The 19,603-nt window shown below is 45.0% G+C and overlaps 1 protein-coding gene across 3 annotated transcripts in view; it reads right to left on the bottom strand.

Moving 5' to 3' along the window:
* The window catches only part of LOC119432574 (RNA-binding protein 39-like), a 104,064-nt gene that overhangs the window by 29,494 nt on the left and 54,967 nt on the right, over positions 1–19,603 (bottom strand). For all 3 annotated transcript variants that reach the window (XM_037699745.2, XM_037699738.2, XM_049671055.1), the window contains 2 exons: positions 11,951–12,043; positions 3,647–4,130 (listed from right to left, as the gene is read on the bottom strand). In XM_037699745.2, coding sequence (XP_037555673.1) covers positions 3,647–4,130; positions 11,951–12,043 — 577 coding nt within the window. The remainder of the gene's footprint in view (positions 1–3,646; positions 4,131–11,950; positions 12,044–19,603) is intronic.

Genomic DNA, 19,603 nt, shown 5'->3' with positions numbered 1-19,603 from the left:
GCGTAAGTGAAGCAGAAATGAGTTGCACGCACTAGAGCACTGCACGGGCTCGGGCTTACCCGAAAGCCCGGGCCTGGCCCGGCCCACGGGCCGGGCCGAGCCAGGTAGAGCAGTTTTTTCACGGGCTCGGGCCGGGCTCGGGCACTGCATGTGCTTCTTGACCCGGGCCCGGGCCGGGCTCGGGCTTTCTGGTGGTGAGCATGTAACGTGCAGCGAGTTATCCTCACGCATCTCGACTCTGAAAAACATGTTTTTTTCGGTCTCGGGCCGGGTTCGGGCCGGTTTCGAGCCAGGCTCGGGCCTAATGTAAAGGGGTGGCGGGCCGGGCCGGGCGGGTAACGTAGAAAATTTCCGGGGCCGGGCCCGGGTCTCCCCATAAATTTTTTGGTCGGGCTCGGGCGGCCAGCCCAACGTAAAAACTGGCCCGGGCCGGGCCCGGGCTTAAATAACCGGCCCGTGCAGTGCTCTAGCACGCACTACTTAAAATGCGTACACATGACATAACTATGCTGTGCGGTGAAATAATCTGTGCAATTCTGAATCTGTTGACGTAAAGGCAAATGGCGGCTGCACGCTCGCACAGAGCGGAAGACACAGCGGCCCATGAACTTGCCGCAGGAAATGCAACCCTTTCGTATGAGGGAGCAGGGCGACGAAATAAAGCTTCGGAAAAAAAGCCTTACGCGTTTTTGCGCGTACTTAAGTTTTCTAGCGCAAAGACGCAGCCAACAAGCTATTGCTATGGGAGTAGGTATAGCCTGGTCACGCATGCATTTTCACGTGTATAGCCAGCCTTGACTTGTGAAACGCACTTCGCCCCGATGAGGACGACGCCATCTATGCTTAACGAAGATTAACAATTAATGATGTCTTCTCCGATCGGGCGGGTCGTCTCAATGATGCGTTTTCGAAGACTGGTCCACTCAGTGGCGCGATGAGAGACCGTTGCTCCTAACGCCCACTGTACCTGTCGTACTATACTGTATTTTACTGAGTTTACTTTACTTTTTACTTAATGTCTTCACAAGCACACGCGAGGGGGGCCATGTCTTTGATATACATGTAAAGAGTCTGCTTAAACTACCGATATTTATTATCGATCACGTCACGTAGAGGAAAGCAGACGCTTGCCCCCCCCCCCCCCCCCCGGTCGGGCCGGTGAACCCCCCCCCAGAAAAAAATTTCTGGCTACGCCCCTGGTTCTCGATCACGAAAGTTGGCGCCAGGAAATCGTACGAAACAGTATCGTATCAACGAGGTTCTAATATAATCAGCATTCTCACAGGTGTCATTTTCAGTTAAGGGCGCCAAAAAAAACAGATTTTCATTTCATTTGTCATCACACGAAGCACTACCCCATGCGGCCGCATGGCTCTCCCTGCAGGCTGCGATTATACTTTGTTTACAGGTGGGTGCTTGCAAACTGGCAATAATGTCGCAGGTGTGTCCATTTTTGAGAAGGGCACGAGTACTTATAGAATCTAGTCTAGCAATATAACATTTCATTACAGCAAGTTTCTCATTTGCTTCGTTTTTCTGATGGGTGCACACCACTAAGCATGGTAGCAGATGCTCACATGGCATGCCTCGCTTTTGCAATGGCCGTGCGTCCCTGGGGCCGCATTGTCTAATGACTTGTTATTTTTACATTGTTCTAGCTCTTCATTATTAGTTTGGATGTAGATCAGAGGCCGCCGCACTGCTACCTTTGCTGGGATGGCACCCTCAGCAAGACAAGGCTCTAGTTTTGTAAAACCTTCGTAAAACAAAAGTAAGTTGGGTAAATATTATCACATTTGTAAAAAGTTATGGTAGTTCATAGTTGTATGCAACAAGAAAACACACATTAAAATATTTTTGTCGCTTTATCGTCATCTAAACAATTATTTCCTTGTTTTTTCTTGACATAAGTTGCGATGAAGAATTTAAATCTGCAATAAAAAAATGTGACCCTGGGGGGAACTCATTTCCCCAAGAATGTGGCCCTTAAAGCATTAAAATGACAACACATCCGCTAAAATAAAGCAAGATTTGGAGCAGCCATAGAGTGTTGCAAAAACACTGGAGTGGAGCAAATGTTGTGGCTGTTATAGCACCGTCCTGTCAAGCAGCTGCTGACAGCAATAAGCAGACATCACAGAAGGTGCCACTTTCGCACACTGCGAAGGCTGGGTGCCTAGCCCTATGGTAGCCATTATATTTTAGGCATAATCATGTGGAAGACTAGTAAAATTTTGCCGTTTCACATCCAATAACTCCACAGTAGGCTATGAGGGACATCGTAAGACTAGACATAAGAAAGACATAAGTGGGCAGTGGAGAACTTAAGCAGCATGCAGTGCATAATATGAAGTAAAGGAAAAGGATGGCAAAGAAGAGGTGGTGATTGGCAAACGTTGGGTTGCCTCCACAGTTGAACCAAGCTCATATCAACTTTAAAAAAAAATTATTTAACATTCCGCACCATATACTCTGTATGCCAGCATTTGATGCAGATAAAGCATCAAAGAAAATAGGCTATTTAAATTGCACATTGCGAAAAGCTCCACGTCAAACAAAGCTGCTAACATATAAATCGCTCATCCGACCCATTCTCAAATATGGCTGCCCCATCTGGAACCCTTATAAGGTATCTGACATTACCACTCTCGAATCAGTTCAAAAGAAAGCAATTCGTTTCATAACCGCCGTTATGACTGGAACTTCTCACCCTCATCTCACCTTGTTGCACTAGGTCTACAACCTCTGTCCGAGCGGCGCGATCGTGAATGTCTTAAATTGTTGCATATTCTCATTAACACCCCACGCTACTCATTACAGAACAACTATCTGTTTCCTGCTAAATTGAAACCTACAAGGAATAGCCACAAACTCAACCTAGCACCATTTCAACTGCTCACTAACTTATTTAAGTACAGTTTCTTTCCTCGTACGATTGAAAAATGGAACTTAGTGCCAGGTGAAACTAGGTCGTTACCTTTAGAGGAATTTTTATATCACTTAGGTTGATTCATGCTGTGTTTATCTTACTTGTTGTGTGCTTGATTTTGTAACAATGCTGATTTTCAAGGTGTTGAAGTTGAGTTGTGCAGACGAATTGTTTTGATGTATCCAATGTACACTCCCACTTCTGCGATAGCCCAATTGGGCTGCAGTATGTATAAATAAATAAAATAAATTAACATCAGGTTTCATTACAAATGCATGAAACAAAGCTGCAGGATGAATTAGGTAAAAGAGGGATGAAGAAAGAAAACGTACGCTATCCTACCCAATGAATTAGCAAGATCTTTTTAAAAAGGTTAGTTTGCGAATATACCATGGAATAATAACTTGCCCAAATTATAACATTGACAAAACAGTGGCTGCTCAACTAGGGTTCAAGGTCAGCTACTGGAGAGAGTAATGAAAGCTGATGGCAGCACTGTTACATTCAGGGCTTGCTATTTCAGATAGAGATGACTGCACATAAAAGAACTGAAGAATACTAGGTCTGGATAAATGTGTCAATTCAATTTTCTTATTACTTTCATGCTATTGATAAAACTGCAGGAGTAAATAAAATAACCATCAGTTTACTGTTCACAAAAGCATCCACTGCCAATGAGGTCTACACAGCATTGAAATCATGTGGCATAAGGCTCACCTTCGGCTAGTTTGGCCATCAGCTGTAGACGTCCAGTAGCACCAAGGTCAATGCCACTTCGATCCAGCTCCTCACTGTCCAAGAAGCTGGGTGCCTGAGACACATCAGTGCGCTCTGTCACATGACCCACTTTCATGGGTCGGCCTGCTAGTTCAAAGCCATTCAACTGCTCCAAAGCCTTCTTTGCATCTTCCGAGTCATGGAATGTGATGAAACCATAGCCCTTGGAGCGGTTGGTCTCCATATCCTTAATGAGCTCTATCTTGTCAATTTTGCCAAATGGTTCAAAGATGCCCTTGAGCATGTCTTCGGTGATGTTGAAATGCAATGAGCCAACATAGAGGCGCATTGGCCCTACATTTCCTCGTTGCAAAGTGCTGCTGCTTGTGCTGGCACTTTGTGCAGCAGCCCGGTTCCTCTCTGCTTGTGTTGGCTGGACCACTATGGGGATGCCAAACAACTTCTGCCCATTCAGTCCCATGGCCTGCATTGAAATAAGATCACATTCCTTGAACAACAAAATTATAAATAGCATTTACAAAAATGCAGAAAAAAAAAGAAATCGCAAATGCAGCTATTTTTTTTCATGGTCAACCTGATGGAGGAACATTTTTTTACCCGACTGATAAATGCACAAAGACTGACATAGGTCTCTTCAGTTACAAGCACAAAACAGATAAAGGTTTGTACTAAGCATAAGCAACTTACGCAATGCCCTGTTGTGAGCTGATGATTCCTGGGTCGGGCTGTGATAAGTCTAATGCTATTGACCCTTTTCGCGGAGCAGTTTGTTCTAGAGAATCGAGATGGCGCTTACGGCGGCGCGCCATACGTGTCTTCAGCGACCACGCACGAATACGAAACCATTACTGCTTCTACCTTCTTGCTTCTGTGCGATCAGCTGTCCGAAATGCAACCGAGTTTTCGCTAACGCACTGTGCTCCAATCATGCTGGATTGAATCGTGTGGATTGAAGACGTGTGCAGTAGTTGGCTGCAAAAATAGTGACTGGCATGTCAAGGAATGTAATGAATATGTGGGGCCAAGTTCGCGGACCACTGCCGCAACTGTCCGTAGTACATGTTTCCGGCACTTCGAGATGTACGGCTTTCCTCGAGGATACACAAATTTGCTCATCTGCCAGCGTTGTATTGCTAACCTTCAATGAAAAGACTTCAGCGCCGGTATTTCGGCAAGAGTGAGTACCGCTCGTTAAACAATGATAACGAAAGTAGCGCCGCTTCCTGTGATAGTAGGCTTCGCGCACAGTATCTACAGACATCTACCCCAACCGGCACGAAAACTTACGCCCACTCTTTCGCCAACGTGTCAAGAATAAGTGAATGGGCGCACACTTGAAAAGATGCGCACTATATACGCACAATAAGTGACGGTACTGCACCGACAGAGCACGAATAGTCGAAGCTGAATGTTTCGTGACGGTCCGCAAGAGTAAGCGAGTTACTAGCGATAATACGCATTTGCTACAAGGTATTACAATGTGCAGAACAGCTACGTTTCAAGCCTTGTGCACAGCAAGGACAAATCAGACGGAAATGAGTACACCCACGAGCGATAATGCAGAAAATGATCAGATAGTGACCGCACCAAGGAACCTTACTGAGTCAGAAACGTGACAAGCCGCTGCTTCAAAATATTTGCCAAATAAAGAACTAAGATCAAAACACCATAATCCTTATTCAATTCATGAGCGGAAAGTTTGGGTAGCTTCGAATACATATTTAGCCCCTCTTTTAGAGCAAGCACCATATATGCTGCTCGAGCCATTTGGATATAGCTTAATAAGCCCCCAAGGTGTTTTTGCATGTTCTCTGAAATTGCAGCCAAAGCTTCGTGTCGTCTATCCAGTCATCGTCTACGACATCTCCCAAAACAGAGCTTTGGTAAGCCGCACCGGCGTCATACACATCCATTGTAAACACGGAGGCAACGGAGGCAGTTGAGGGAAGCAATGGACACGTCCCCACGTGATCAAACATGGCAGCGCCCACAGGATCACCGCGAAAAGGGTCAATAGTAAAGCTTCCACTCGAACTGGCACGTGTACATACTATCGCCCATTTTTGTTTTGCTACAAGTGTATGTGCAGTGCTACAAATAGATCAATTTCTTCCTTTAAAGAACTTCGCTCCAAATACTGTGCTTTCAATAACAAAGAATGTACAACACCAGAATGAAGCACTCTAGAAATTGTGGGTACTTAGAGTTGATAGACTTAACCCATTGAGGGTCAATGCCGTAAATATACGGCACCACAAACAAGTCCCAAACGGTTGATGCCGTATATTTACGGCACTGTCTGAGTGTTTGCAAATGCACAAATTGTTCAACTATTTGTTGCCCAGCAAGTGCTGCCACCCTCTATGGAGTGTTTGCAAATGCACAAATTGTTCAACTATTCGTTGCCCAGCAAGTGCTGCCACCCTCTATGGATACAATAAATTTCGTATTTTTTTTCTTAGTAGTCTCTTTGTTTTCATTCCACGGCTTTTTAACAGCGGAGCTGTTTAAGCCTGCCGTAATGTGCGCCGCCTGCCACTACATTGCCTAGCAACCACCTCGTGGAGCGTCGCACGCTATGCTCGGGAGAGAGAAAGAGAAAATGAGAACGAGAGAGAAAAAATTTGTAGTAGCGCTAACAAGGCAAGGCGCAGAGGTGCTGCCGACGCCATCCGCACTTCTCTGTTTCCCCGCATTAGCGCCAAACGCTCTCGGTGTCCGTGACTGCAGCAGGCGCCTCAGGCGATGGCTCAGCCGAGCTCCCACCAACTGCGCGCTACTGCGCATGCGCCGTGACGTCCTCCCGGCGTGTGATCTGCTGCGCACCGCCCGTACACTGTGCATAGCTTTAGCCCCACTTCCCCTACATGTGCTCTGACTGCATGTGCTTCACGAGGCGTTCCCCAATGCCATGAACCACGTGGAAATGCTTATACACTTCGTATAACTTAGCAACACTTCGTATAGCCAGGACCAGCTAGGAACCGATCAGCTCCGCTGTCTGTTTAGCCTTGCACCACTAGTGCAAGCTACCCCGATTTTTTTTTTACGCTGTTGTTTCAGCAACCATTTGCTTCACAGGTGGGTGCTGATACACAAACGATGCTGCCACATACAAATGATACTAGCTGCCATGCCTGCGTTTTTCTCGAGACTCGGCTTGAGAAAGCTGATTACCCTCGTTGGCGATGGGACGAAGCATTACGGGAAGTTTCTAACTCATTTGGTTTTTCTGACGGGCGCACAACCATAGAGTTTTCTTGTGTGTGCTCACATACACGGTTCGATAACGCTATGAGCATGTGTGCTGGTTGCTCTGCTGCAAGTGAGTCATGCGGCAATCCCTCCAATGCGGACAACCCAAGTGCTTAATCAGAATATGTCTATTTCAGTGTATCGACGTTTTTCTTTTTATTATAAGTAGTTACGGAAGCCCATTTGTATTCATGAATAAAAAATGCATGTTTACCTGTAGAAAATATTTTTCGTCAATTTATGGTCACTTTAAAAAATTGCAGTAATTTTTTTTTTTTTCAAGATAAGGTTGGTCTGAAGATTTTAAATTTAACTGCAATAAGAATGTTTTTGGCAAAAAACTCGATCCTCAAAGGATTAAGGGGGGACATGGGTTACTGAAATGAATCGCTACTCCTTGACATAACTTTGTTATTTCTTGATCTAATTTGATAAAACTGCATATGCTCATTCAGTTTTTTGTGTTGATTTTAAATATCCAAATATATTGCATATACATAATAATAATTACCTTCTATTGTTTGCTGAAGCTATTAAAACTGACCTGCTAAAGCAAAAGTTGTAAACAACATATAGTTGGACACTACAGTGCATAAAGAAAGGAACGTTGCAAACAGATTAGAAATTGAACAATAATTCGTCATTTTACAGCCCATTGAAGTTATGTGTTCACAGTAAAGTGGAAACCCGATTATATGAGCTTGAGCGACCACACAAAACAGTCATATTATCCGGGCGTCGTATAATTGAAAAACGAACAATATCAGCAGTGACGCTCAGTCTTGCCCAAAAAATGGGTACAGACCGCCTGAATAAGCCCGCGGCACGAACCGGCACTGCTTCCAAAGAAGGTAGATTAAATTATAAAAAAATTACCGTATTTATTCGATTGTAACGTGAATTTTTTATGATTTTCGTTGTTTGAACTCGACCGTCGTGCTACATTCGAATAACGGCAAGATTGACCATTTTAAAACAAATATTCTAAATCCCGCATTTTTTAGCGTTACGTTGACAACCTGTAACTTTACATCTCGATCCGATCCATAGACAAGTCGACCGAGTCAGAACTTGTTTTGGTTGGAATCGACGCTGCTTTCGCTGTGCTTGTGACTGGTTGCGATGCTGCAATATTATACGGCCTTTTGCGGTTTGACTCCGTTTATTCGCGACGTTATGGCGACGCAGCGCATTCGGTATGGAGGTCGCTTCGAGAGACGAGCAATTTTGATGGCCGAAGGGCTGGGAAAGTCCGCCCTGGCTCGGTGTCTCGACATCAAGGAGTCAACGATTTGCGGATGGCGGGACCAGCGGCAGGCCCACTTTAAATGCGAGGACAGTCGGGAAGGCTTTGTGCAAGATGAAGTGGCCTGGTACTCACCCCGAATGAAATAATTGTGCGCTTTTTTAAGAAGTATTTAAATCTCAAACAAGCTTGATGGCATGGAAGATTAAAATTCTCGGGCGATCACTTTTGGAGACAGTTTCGCTTTCGCGAGACCCGGCTCATCCCGGCATCCTCCAAGTCTACTGCCGACACCTCTCTTGACGCTGATTGTGAGCTTAGGACAGCGCCAGAAACACTTGTCAAGACGCTTTCAGTGCTGAGTCACGCGAAATTTCGCGAAAGTGATCACCCCGAGAAGACCGCCAAAGGAAAGCTCAGTCTCCATTTCAGACGACCATGACGAGTGAAGAGAATGTTTCTTCCACAGCTTTTCCAATTTCCACAGCCACTACGCACTTTCGAAAGTTTAACATCCCTCGTTTCTTCTTCTGTTCGCCTATATTATGGCTTGTAGCAAACCGAATTTGTCATCGTTTCGTGCCGAGTTTCGCACGCCTGAGCGGCCCAAGCAGACGGCGGCGAAAATTTGCCAATGGCGTGACATGCTTACGGTCACGTGCCTCAGTTGACTAATGGAATTGCACATCGGGACAACACTTTCGCGGGCTTTTTCTTCGTAGCCATTCAGCGCACAAAGTAGCGGTGGCGCGAAAGCTAAACGAGAAGAGTGGCTTTTTCAAACAAGACCAAGATGGCTGCGATCGGAAACTTAGAAAAGCAACTGCGCATCACGGAAAAAAGCCTTTTTTTTGCACGTTCATCAGTAAAAATGCAGCTTCGCCGACGTGACACAAATCGTCATTACGACCAAAATATTGGTACAAGATGCGTGAAATTTTGCAAGATAATGCATTAGACACTGTAGAATCCAAAAATTATGTTTTGAAAAAATGTTATTTTTCCGCGATTTTTCGGTCTCCCGTGTCCCCCCAGCACGAGACACATGGTGCGATTTTGTGTGCGATCCGTCGTACGATGCCAGCCGTACTCAAGAGGTTCTCAACAGATTCCGCCGCATGCGACCGACTTTGCTGGATATGGTCACACAACAGCCGCCTCCGCCGCATCATTCGGACGGCCACAGCCAATGACAGTGCCGCCAGCGTGTATGTCATGGTCATGTGGTAGAGCCGGCGGGGCGGAGCTGGCTTGCAAGCACTCCGATTTCCCCGGTCGAGACGCTGGCCTCTTCGCCGGGTACAATTTGCTTCAAGTACATTTTACTTCTGACACGAAATATCTAATAAAATAAAGTGAACTCGAAAGTTTGCATGCTATAAAATTTTGCGCGAAATAGTAAATTGTTGGCATGAAAGGATGGTAGTTTTATCAGCTGTTTAAACTTTGACATGCAGCTGCACCAGCAATGCGCAGAACTGTTGTCGACGCCGTATTGAGTCAGAAGCGGTCAGCGCAGGCGCCGCAGCAGTCTTTGCGAATTGGCTCGCCTGCCTGGCGTGTTTTCTCATCGCTACCAACGGCGTCGGGAAAACTAATTGTATTGTCGCTTATGAGCAACATAAATGTTCAGACGTTGATTGTGCTGACGAATATGGATGCTGTATTTTGAACTGCGGATGGATCGCAAGGGCTGTCGACCTGGATCCGACGGCCAGCGAGCTAGGCCTCCCAGCGATCGCAAGTTCACCTGGCTTGCTCGTTTGCTTCCGTCCACGCCGATAAAATCAAATGTAATGATTTAAGCGCGACATAAATATGTACACGTTGTGCTGACCAACGTAGGAGGTTTATTACGAGCTGCATGCTGTCGTGTCGAAAGCACTACCGGCCTCTGATTCGACGGCCCAGCGAGGTAGGCCTGGCGGCTCCTAGCCATCGCGGCTGTTGACGAAACCCACACTGCGGACGCGGCCTTGCAGAAACACGTCTACTCTGCTCACACAGACGTATTTTTATTGTGATCGTTTTTGTGAAACTAGAGAACTGTACAAAGACGTTTGTTTTCACTTTGCGAAGTTCAGCAGTACTCCAAGCGTCCATGCAGGAGTGCATGTTTTGGGCGGAGCTACGCGCCGCACTCTCATACGTACCATGTGTACCGAATTGTCGTATGCAGCAAGTCAGACTCCGACAAGTCGTGCGGCGGATCGCACACAAAATCGCACCACGTGTAGACAGCAGTTGCAGTCAAAGCTGAGGATAAACAACAGGCCAAACTAAAGGGGTTTCATGCTGACTATTATTTTGTAGGGATGGGCGAACATTCGGTATTATCAAATCTTCGATCGAATAATTCTATATTCGTTATTTGCTTTGATTCGAATTCAGGTATTCGATATTTTCAAATTATTCGGCGCTCCTGAATAGGCAGAAGCCACGGACAGCCGGTACAAATCTCGGAGGCTATGCTTGACGTCATGGCTGCCATACATCAACCATAAATCTCGAAGGCTATACTTTTTGCATTAAAGAGCCGGAAATGTGCGATGCAAAAGAGCAGAAACAGCGCTAGCGTACAACCGAAACGAATCGGCGGAGTCCGCATCGCCATAGTCATCAGCAGAAATCGTACGTGAATGACAGCAACGATGGAACGCTTCGTGCCTATTTGTGCCTTTATTGCGTTTACCGCCACGCATAACAACGCGTTGGCCTCAGGATTTCATGGTCGCTATCCATGGTCGTGTCGATAGCTGCCGCGGTTTTTTCCGCAGCGGTTGCGGCAAAAAGTAGTTTCGTTTTGACTCAATACGCACGTCGGCCGAGTGCCTAAAAAGCTGCGTAGTGGCCATCCATGATCGCATAGATAGCGACCGCAATTTCGTCTGCAGTTGTTACAGCGAACGGTAGTTTCGTTCTGACTCGGTACGTGCGTCGGCCACGTGCCTTAAGCACCGCAAAGTCGTCGTTCATAATTGCGTCGATAGCGGCCACGGTTGCGACAAACAGTTGTTTCGGTTTGACTCGGTGCAATCTGTTGGCGGTCAGCTTACTGGCGAAAAAATAATTGCGACGTGCGTGCGGCAGTGCAAAGAGTGTCGCAAATGATGGCACACGGCGCAGCCGTGCTGCGAAGGAAGTCGCGAGGCCTCGATCGCCGCTGCGAGAGCCAATCAGTTATGAGATGACGAGAATTGCAGCTTCCGCACTGCTTTTGTGCAAAATAGCAAAAGGATTTGCTCATCCATTACACTAATAAAATCGTGCTGACGTAGTAAGCGTTTGTGTATTGATACTTGATAATTCGGCATTCGGTTAATTCGGACATTTTTTTTTTCGGTCCCGTGAAATTCGAATTAGCTAGGTTTTACTGTAATATGTGATATATACTATTTTAACTATTGGATTCAAAATTATTCGACTAAATCACTATTCCCTTCGAACCTCAAATACACTATTCGCCCATTCCTATTATTTTGTACCATTTTGTTTATGAACCAACAGCGCTCTTTATCATTTTGCATCTCTGAAAGTGAACCTTTGGTTTAACTGGGTTTGGTTTATAGGAGACTACTGTAAAAGTTGAATGAATGAATCAACGCGCAGCACCTACATGGCTGAAGCCTGTTGCACTCTCTCATCTTACTAGCTGCCTGCTTGTTGCTAAAAGGACAGCATGCATGTTTGCACCTTTTCCGGTCACCAGTTCTGTCCTCGGTGTACTACATGCTGTTTCTTAATATGAGGACACAAAAAAATGTACACGAACGGCAACTCACCAATGGTACAGATTCCACATCCTGAAATTCAACATATGCAATGCCCTTTGACCTCCGTGTCTTGTTGTCCATGATCAGCCGTACATCTCGGACCTGCATTTAACATAAAAAAGAGAAATGAATGTAATTTCTTAGAACATTTGAGAAAGTGTTCGAGAGAAAAAATTTTGACGCAAAAAGCAGCCAGCAAATATGTAAGAGTAAAATGACTGCATCTTGGAAGAGTGCTTCAGCCAATAGGCTGGCTACTTATGGGAAAACTTGTGCAGTTTAAATGCGCAGGTGTTCTTGGGGCACAGCGAATTTCAATTTAGAATGCATGTTGTAGAAGACCACATTGTACAGGTCACTTAGGCACCGTTCTCTAGAGTTCTAGAGTTTCAACTTATGAAAAATAGCAGTATGACGGTACATAATGCCATCTTTGCTCACATGAAGTGCTGCCCACCACAAGCGAAAAACAAGCTAACACTTGCTTGATGCACAAGTATTTTTATTGACCACAATGAAATTGACTACAACTGCCTTTAAATGGCCACTCATGGAAACTTGTTGCAATAAAACTTCGGTTTGGGCTTGTTGGTTCATTCTTTAAGTATAGACAGTGCGGTGCAAGAAAACATGCGTGTCCTGTTTACGTGTCCCTTCCTAATGCGCGTTTTTCTGCACTGCCTTGTTTATTCTCCTATAAACTGTTCTTACGTCAATATGCCCACTGATGGCACTCCATATATTCAGACACAAGCTTGCAGTGACACCCAAACCTTCTCGATTTCGCCCTTTTGATGCACACACGAGCGTACTGTCCACAGACCTGCTATATATTGCCACTTTAGACAAGTGCGTGCCACTAGTTTAGCACACTGGCATAATTTTTCGACATGGTCTGTCCTAAAAGCTTGTGCAGTACGTTTTAAGAAAAATTCATTTCACAAACTTTCAGGTACATCAATGTGGTTCACCTATTGAACACAATACACTATACTCGCGGACAACTTTCTGTGGCAATGAAGGCAAAGCTACAAGCGCGTGGATGCTGCACATGTATTAGCACGCCAAGTAGTCCAGCAGCGTTTGACAGTGTTTTTGGTTGCTCGGAACGGACGCTGAATCGACGCAGTTATCACGTGCAACGGTTTCGCGTTTGCGCAGACGCGGAAGGGAAAAGCTGCAAAATAAGTAAACCTTTACGCTCAGTAGTGTGTTCTGTCTTATTTAACTGTTGCTAATAAGCTGTTTATGTTTTCTCTTCCCCAGCCTAAACCAAAGTGGATTAAAACGAAGGACTCTTTTCAGAAGCGCTCTCGCTTGTGTACGCTTTGCCTCCGTAGCTTTCCCTTCATTGCCACAGAAAGTTGTCCGCGAGTATAGTTCCACCTCTTCTTCCATTCCTGGGCACAGCCCTGGAAGTCCTCCCCTGTTAAGTGCTTGAGTAGCGATGTTTCATTTCAAATTAACAAAAGTCTACTATACTTCAAATTAGTGGATGCTGCAAAATATGTTGCAGAGTTGGTGAAGGGGGTGTAGAAAACAAAACAGAATACAGAAAATTTTGATCTCTCAATGCATTTTTCTTTTGAACAAAATTTTGACAGCTTAAATGACATGGCCTTCACATTCATAACCTTGTATTTGTTTTTTCTGACAATACAAGGGTTTGCCGGGAATTAGTGCAGACATAGAAGTATGATGCCATCTTTAATCTTAATGAAAAAAAAAACTACATTGTCAACACTCTATATCTACACTTCGAAACACCCCACATGTTAAAAGTAGGAAGAGCCGAAATTTACTCATACTATTAGAAAACACGAAAAATTGAATCGCCGACCGAAATATTGACAACATTAAAATGAATCCGAAAAAAGCAAGAAAAATTCCTTGTTTCATATGACAATATGGTCACACATAAGCGTTACCTTTGCATATCACCTGTTTATAAATAATGGAGCTAGATGAGAATCTAGAAGTAGTGCATTATGGAGTTCTGAAAACCAATAGACCTGCATATTTTAACTTACATTCCCGCCAATTTTTCTCGCTTGAATTCTAGCATTATACGTTGAAATGGCTCTTTGAGATAAGTGTGAGTTCAAATGGCTAGCGGTGTGTAAAAGCATACCTATGCCTTCGCTTATGTTTTGCGAATGTAGTACCGCCGTTTATATCACACCGGAATGCACGAGCATAGTGAAGAGAGGATATAATTTTTTTCTTTATTACTTATTCATTTCTCACTAACAAATCCGCTTAAAACCTGACACAGCAAACAATCTCAGTGCGGCTGGTGTCTTCACAATAACCGTGATCTGCACCATGCTTTGTTAAGGCCCACTGCAATGAAATTTTCAACAGCGTAAAAAGCCCAGTTTCAGATAATTTAGACAAATAGTAGCCTCTGGAAGATATCACGATTGAAATGCGAGTGTGTAGGCCACAAAACATTCACAAAGATCAATGTTTTTCTGTCCACAACATAAAAAAAAAAAAAAATTTCACCGACAATTATGATACTGCCTAATGCGAAATTTGAGCACAGCTCTATACGTCTTTTCATTTCGCAATATATTGAGGCATCGCACCGATCACCGCACCGACTGGCAGAGCCACGACACGCGGCGCTTTATAAAGACCGGTCACACAGTTGCCGCTTCCTGGCAACTGCAGCTTATTCAACCGTAATTCAACCGCCTTCGACAAATAAAGCACTGCGGCAACTGATTGCCACGTGAAGCTGCAGGCCACGTTTTACACGCTTAACTAAACAGAGGGCACAATTTAGCAACCTTAGCATTGCCAGCATGACATATCTGACTTCGCCAGCCGCTACCTGGCACACTGTAAACGCCACATTATATTTGCGCCTTTACCTTTGGCTACCTTAGACCAACTAGACCGAGCAGGTAACTACTGCCATCTCTATCAAAGGATGAGAAGAAGCTGAGGCTCGGTGCAAAGTGCGCATTAAAGTCCACGGCCGGTGTCCGGCCGCGGAAAAGTTTCACCCGTTTCGCGTTGGCCGTACTGCAACTGGGCATCGTTTGCCGCTTCGCGAGAAATGTAGCATGCAGTTCCTGCTGACACTGTTTCTGGCGCTGTGTCAGAAAGGCTTTCGTTCACCTACTTCAACACACCCTACGTAGAGACATGCGAAATTATTTTCTTTATTTACGATGTGTTATTTCGGCCCCAGAGAGATCCGGGCATTGACCTCGGGATGACATTCCGTAGGGGTCTGAAGCTGTTGGCGAGAGCTCTCGATTTTTTTCGTCTGACCTTTACAGCGGAGGTCGTTCATGCTATATGTATAAACACCAACAAATATGACCAGACACATATCCTTGAAAAACCAATGTACAGAATTTTTTTCTCTGAAGATATAAGTATCATTAGGAAAGTTTCCCGTGATTTCATTATATTATTTGTGTTTGATAATTTTTATTATGCATTTTGTAATTACTGTTTCTTTTCCGAAATGTTCTTTTTTAAATGTGGGTTTGAAACTCGTGTTTTTGTATATACAGTATAGACCACTTATGATGTAACCGCTTATAGTGCAGGACCGGATATAGTGCGGTCTTTTCAGACTCCTGTTAATTTTCCCATAGCACTCCATGTATACACGTATCGCTTATAATGCAGTTGCGGGAAACGAAATACCGGTTACAGTGCGGCTGCCTGGGAGTACGGAAGTCAGCGGAGACGGCAAACGCTCCCCTCAAACGGGCACCCCAAGGAGTGCTCGAGGAAGAGAGAAAGACGAAGTGGAGGAGAAGGGCACGTGGTGCAAACGAACAGCCAGTGAGGCTGAAACCAGAATCTTGAGTGTGAGTCGTGAAATATCACGGCGCGCATAGCGAGCGAGGGCCACAAAACTGCCAACGCCGGCCAACGCTCGCTTCACGATAACGGCAGTGAACGAAACTTCAGAGAGCGGGCGGCGCCGGCATGACACGGTGAAGGGCGCACGCAGAGACCGTGCAATGTGAGGGAGGAGGGCGGCAGGGAAGTGGATTTCGCCTCGGCAACTCCGCCGCTTCGGTGGCTCCCCTCGCCCTCCCTCGTAGCTCCCTCATTTTCGACTGTCACCATGCGCGCCTGCACGGAGGGCAGGCGCCGCCGTTCCAGCCGGCCCGGCGCCAGCTCCCCGAAGTTTCGTTTTCTGCCGTTATCGGGAAGCGGGCGTTTGCCAGCGTGGGTAGTTTTGTTGGCCGGCCTGGAACAGCGCCGCTGTTTCCGTCTGCGCCGTAGCCGCAGTGTGCAAGGTCAACACGTGACTAAGTAGAGGAAGCATAAAGGAGTAAGAAGGGTTCACTGCCATTTTCTACGCGCGGCTAGGGTAGCGTGGCTGAGATGTTGGCACGTACACGCATGTTCAGGCGCTAACACAGAATCGGCGACCTTGCCATTTGAGAGAGGGTGAAATTTCCGCCGCATTTTTTTTCCCCCCCTTTTCTTTTTGTTTCGTTCGTGCGTGACATTGAGGGATCTCTCCTAAGCTTTTACTCTATGGCGGTGCCGGAGCAATGCCGGTCGGAGGTGCCGCCGCGTGATTTGGTTCCAATTAACGAGATTCCACTGTAAATTGAATGGAAATGTTCTAGCCGCATTCCTCGACTGTCGCATACGCGTGGCGGCTCGGTGCACATGTTTTGCATATGTGCGGGCCTTGAAAATTGTTGCTTTGGTTATAGTGTGGTACTGCTTATAGTGCGGATATTCACGACTCCAGCGACTTATGTTATAAGCGGTCTACACTGTAATATTATGCTGTAAATGAATCTTTTTCTTTAAAAACAATCATACGTAGTACTAACCAAGAACTAGAATGTTTCACTATGTGTCATGTAATTTTTCTTAACTCAAAGAGTACTTGATCTATGGGTATAATTCTTTAAATAAATGTTGCCAAGGGATATTTCAACAATTTGTATATTTTGGAATTTCTCTAAAATCATTTTTGCCAGAGATGTTACTTAGTCAAAAATTTTTTGAAAATTTTCTGGGTTTTTCTTGTTTGAATTTTTTTTATGCAAATGACAATTTTCATATTTTTTTATAAATATTATTTGAATGCACGTTCATTTACATTCAATTTGACAGTGTAAACTTATTAGCTGTTGCACAAAAAATTTTTAACTCAAACATACAAAAAACAGCCAATTTCCCCGTGGTAAGGAAAGAGTTAACGTGCACCTTAACACAAGCATTTTTAATTTCACCCGCATCCAAATGTGGCCGCCGTGGCTCAGAATTGAACCCGCATCCTGGAGCTTAGCAGCACAACAGCTTAACCACTAAGCTTCCACCCCAAGTAAAGCAACATTTCAATGCATGTACAAACCGGACTTTCCGTCTCGTCGCCCGCTACAAAGGGCAAAGCACTAATAATAATCATCCTTAACACCAAATTTCCTATAGCGTGTCCGAGCCGGCTCTACTCATGCACACACAGGCCCTGGCTAAGCTTAGTAATGAACGCCCAGGGCCGGGATGGGTTCGGGCATGTACGCCAGTGACCGGGGCAGACACGAGCCGGACCCGGGCTTGGCATCACAGGCCCAGGCCAGGCCAAAACATCAGGCCCGTGCAGTGATTTAATTGGAGGCTACAATCGTTATAAGCTGTACTGCTTCGCTCTGAAGCACACTGGAGACATGCTTTGGAGATGGTTACCCTAGCATGGTTGAAAGCGAGCGATTTTCCTAGCGGCTTCTGAAATCCACACATGGCACTCGCTCATGGGGGGGTGCACTGAAAAGTGCTCAGTTCGGTTGCGCTTACGTTCTTCAGAACTTCGCGTGCACCCTCCTTTACAGCGACCGGGTTTGAAATGTTCGTTGTAACAGCATGACACTTTTTCAATTTTCATTTTATCTTGACGCATATTCAATGGACAGAATTGGAAGATCTTAAATGCCGTGAAATGTGGTTATAACCGATAGACTGTTATACCTGAGATCGTTATAACTTATAAGTGGGTTCGACTGCACTGGGTCGGGCTCGGGCGGCACTGGCACGGCCAAAAAACCAGCCTGTGCAGTGCTCTAAGCAGTACAGGAAGTGAATGGCCAGCAGTAACCCAAGCATGCCCATGGACCATGCTCGGATGGGAATCCCAATGGCTCAGTGCTTTTGGTTTCCAACGATCAGTGCATGAATGCTATATTTACTTGATGAACATACTTGCCTTTGTTTTTTCCCAAAAAATTGATGCAAAGTTGAGGGTACGCTTATTATGCCGGGTAAAAATTTTGAGCAAACTTTTTTTTCTGCGACCACCACTAAGCCTAATTTACAGTGCACTAAGATTGCATCCAAAAACGAGCTATCAATAAATGATACATGAGCATTTATGGCAACCAGCCCAGTCTTTTATTCGCTCACCTGTGAAGATATTAATTCCAAATCCCAATCTGTTCACAAGGAATCTGCACTTTTAGATGCTTCTGTGGCCACTTCAACTTCAATAGTGTTATTCCATAACAAGTAGTCTTCAGTGGTGTCAAGAGAGTTTGAGATGTCAGTTCTCTAGACGCTTTTGATGAAAACGTCATCAGAAACCATCCTCCGCACCTGTAGAATTCATGCCTATAACGATTCCTTCGGCAACCTCTTAATCTTGCCTCGTCAGAAAACGATCACCCTCGTCCATCCAGTCTGCATACAGCCTCTTAATGATGTCCCTGAATGGCTTATTTAGGGAAAAGTCCAGAGGCTGCAGCATTGACGTAAGGCTGGCTGGAATGACCGCAATGTCCGTGCATAGTTCTTTCAGTTTCTTTCAGACAGATTCCATAAGATGCCGTGAACACTGTCCAAAAAAGGCAGTGATGGGAAGAAGCACCCCTGGTCGCCGTCTCCAAACAGTTTCAATCTAGTCGAGCATAAGCTCAAAGATCATTCAACCCTTTTATTGTACCCACACATAGATTTCACGGGGAAAGGTTAGTTTTGGCAGTGTCTTCCATCTGAGGAGGACAACGAGGCCCTCCCGTTGTCACCGCACGCACAACTCTTACCCTTTGCTTCTCCATGCCTGTCAACTTTATTAGTTCAATTAAATTTATTCGAACCAAGCACGGCTCCGGTATATGCCGTTTTCTGCTGCCACAAACGGGAGAAAAAAGGTACAAAAGTACCATAAAAAAATTTATTGCATGTACTTTGTTTTTGCAATCTTGGGCAAATAAAAATTAGGTTTACTTGAATTACTGCACATTTTTAAGCTAACTACCTTTGATTAAATAAAGAGAAAGAAAGATTACAACAATACAAAGCTAGCACACACAGCCCCACCTTTCAACATCTTTAAAACTTTTTTGCAAACCGAATCCATTTTTTGTAAAACTCGACACAATATTTGCAAAATTGTAGAACAAGAAAAAAATTCATGAAGCTTACGAAAAATTTGGGAGAGTTGGCAAGTATGCACACACATTCAAGGAATCTGAAAAATTGGTTTGCCAATGTAAAGAAGTGCCCAAAATAGGATGGTGGAATGCAGAAAATTATCAGTTTCACACACACAGCTGTTCCCATGAGAAATGTCACTTGTTGCTGTGGTCATGTCCACAACAGGCTGTATTTACCATTACATAATATTTCAGGCGAGCAGATAAGACGCCATTAAATTCCAAAACGTATGAGCAC

The sequence above is a fragment of the Dermacentor silvarum genome, chromosome 1, assembly GCF_013339745.2.
Source record: "Dermacentor silvarum isolate Dsil-2018 chromosome 1, BIME_Dsil_1.4, whole genome shotgun sequence".
NCBI classification, from domain to species: domain Eukaryota; kingdom Metazoa; phylum Arthropoda; class Arachnida; order Ixodida; family Ixodidae; genus Dermacentor; species Dermacentor silvarum.
The sequence above is the reverse complement of the archived record's forward strand: the minus strand, read 5'-3'. Positions and strand labels throughout refer to the sequence as shown.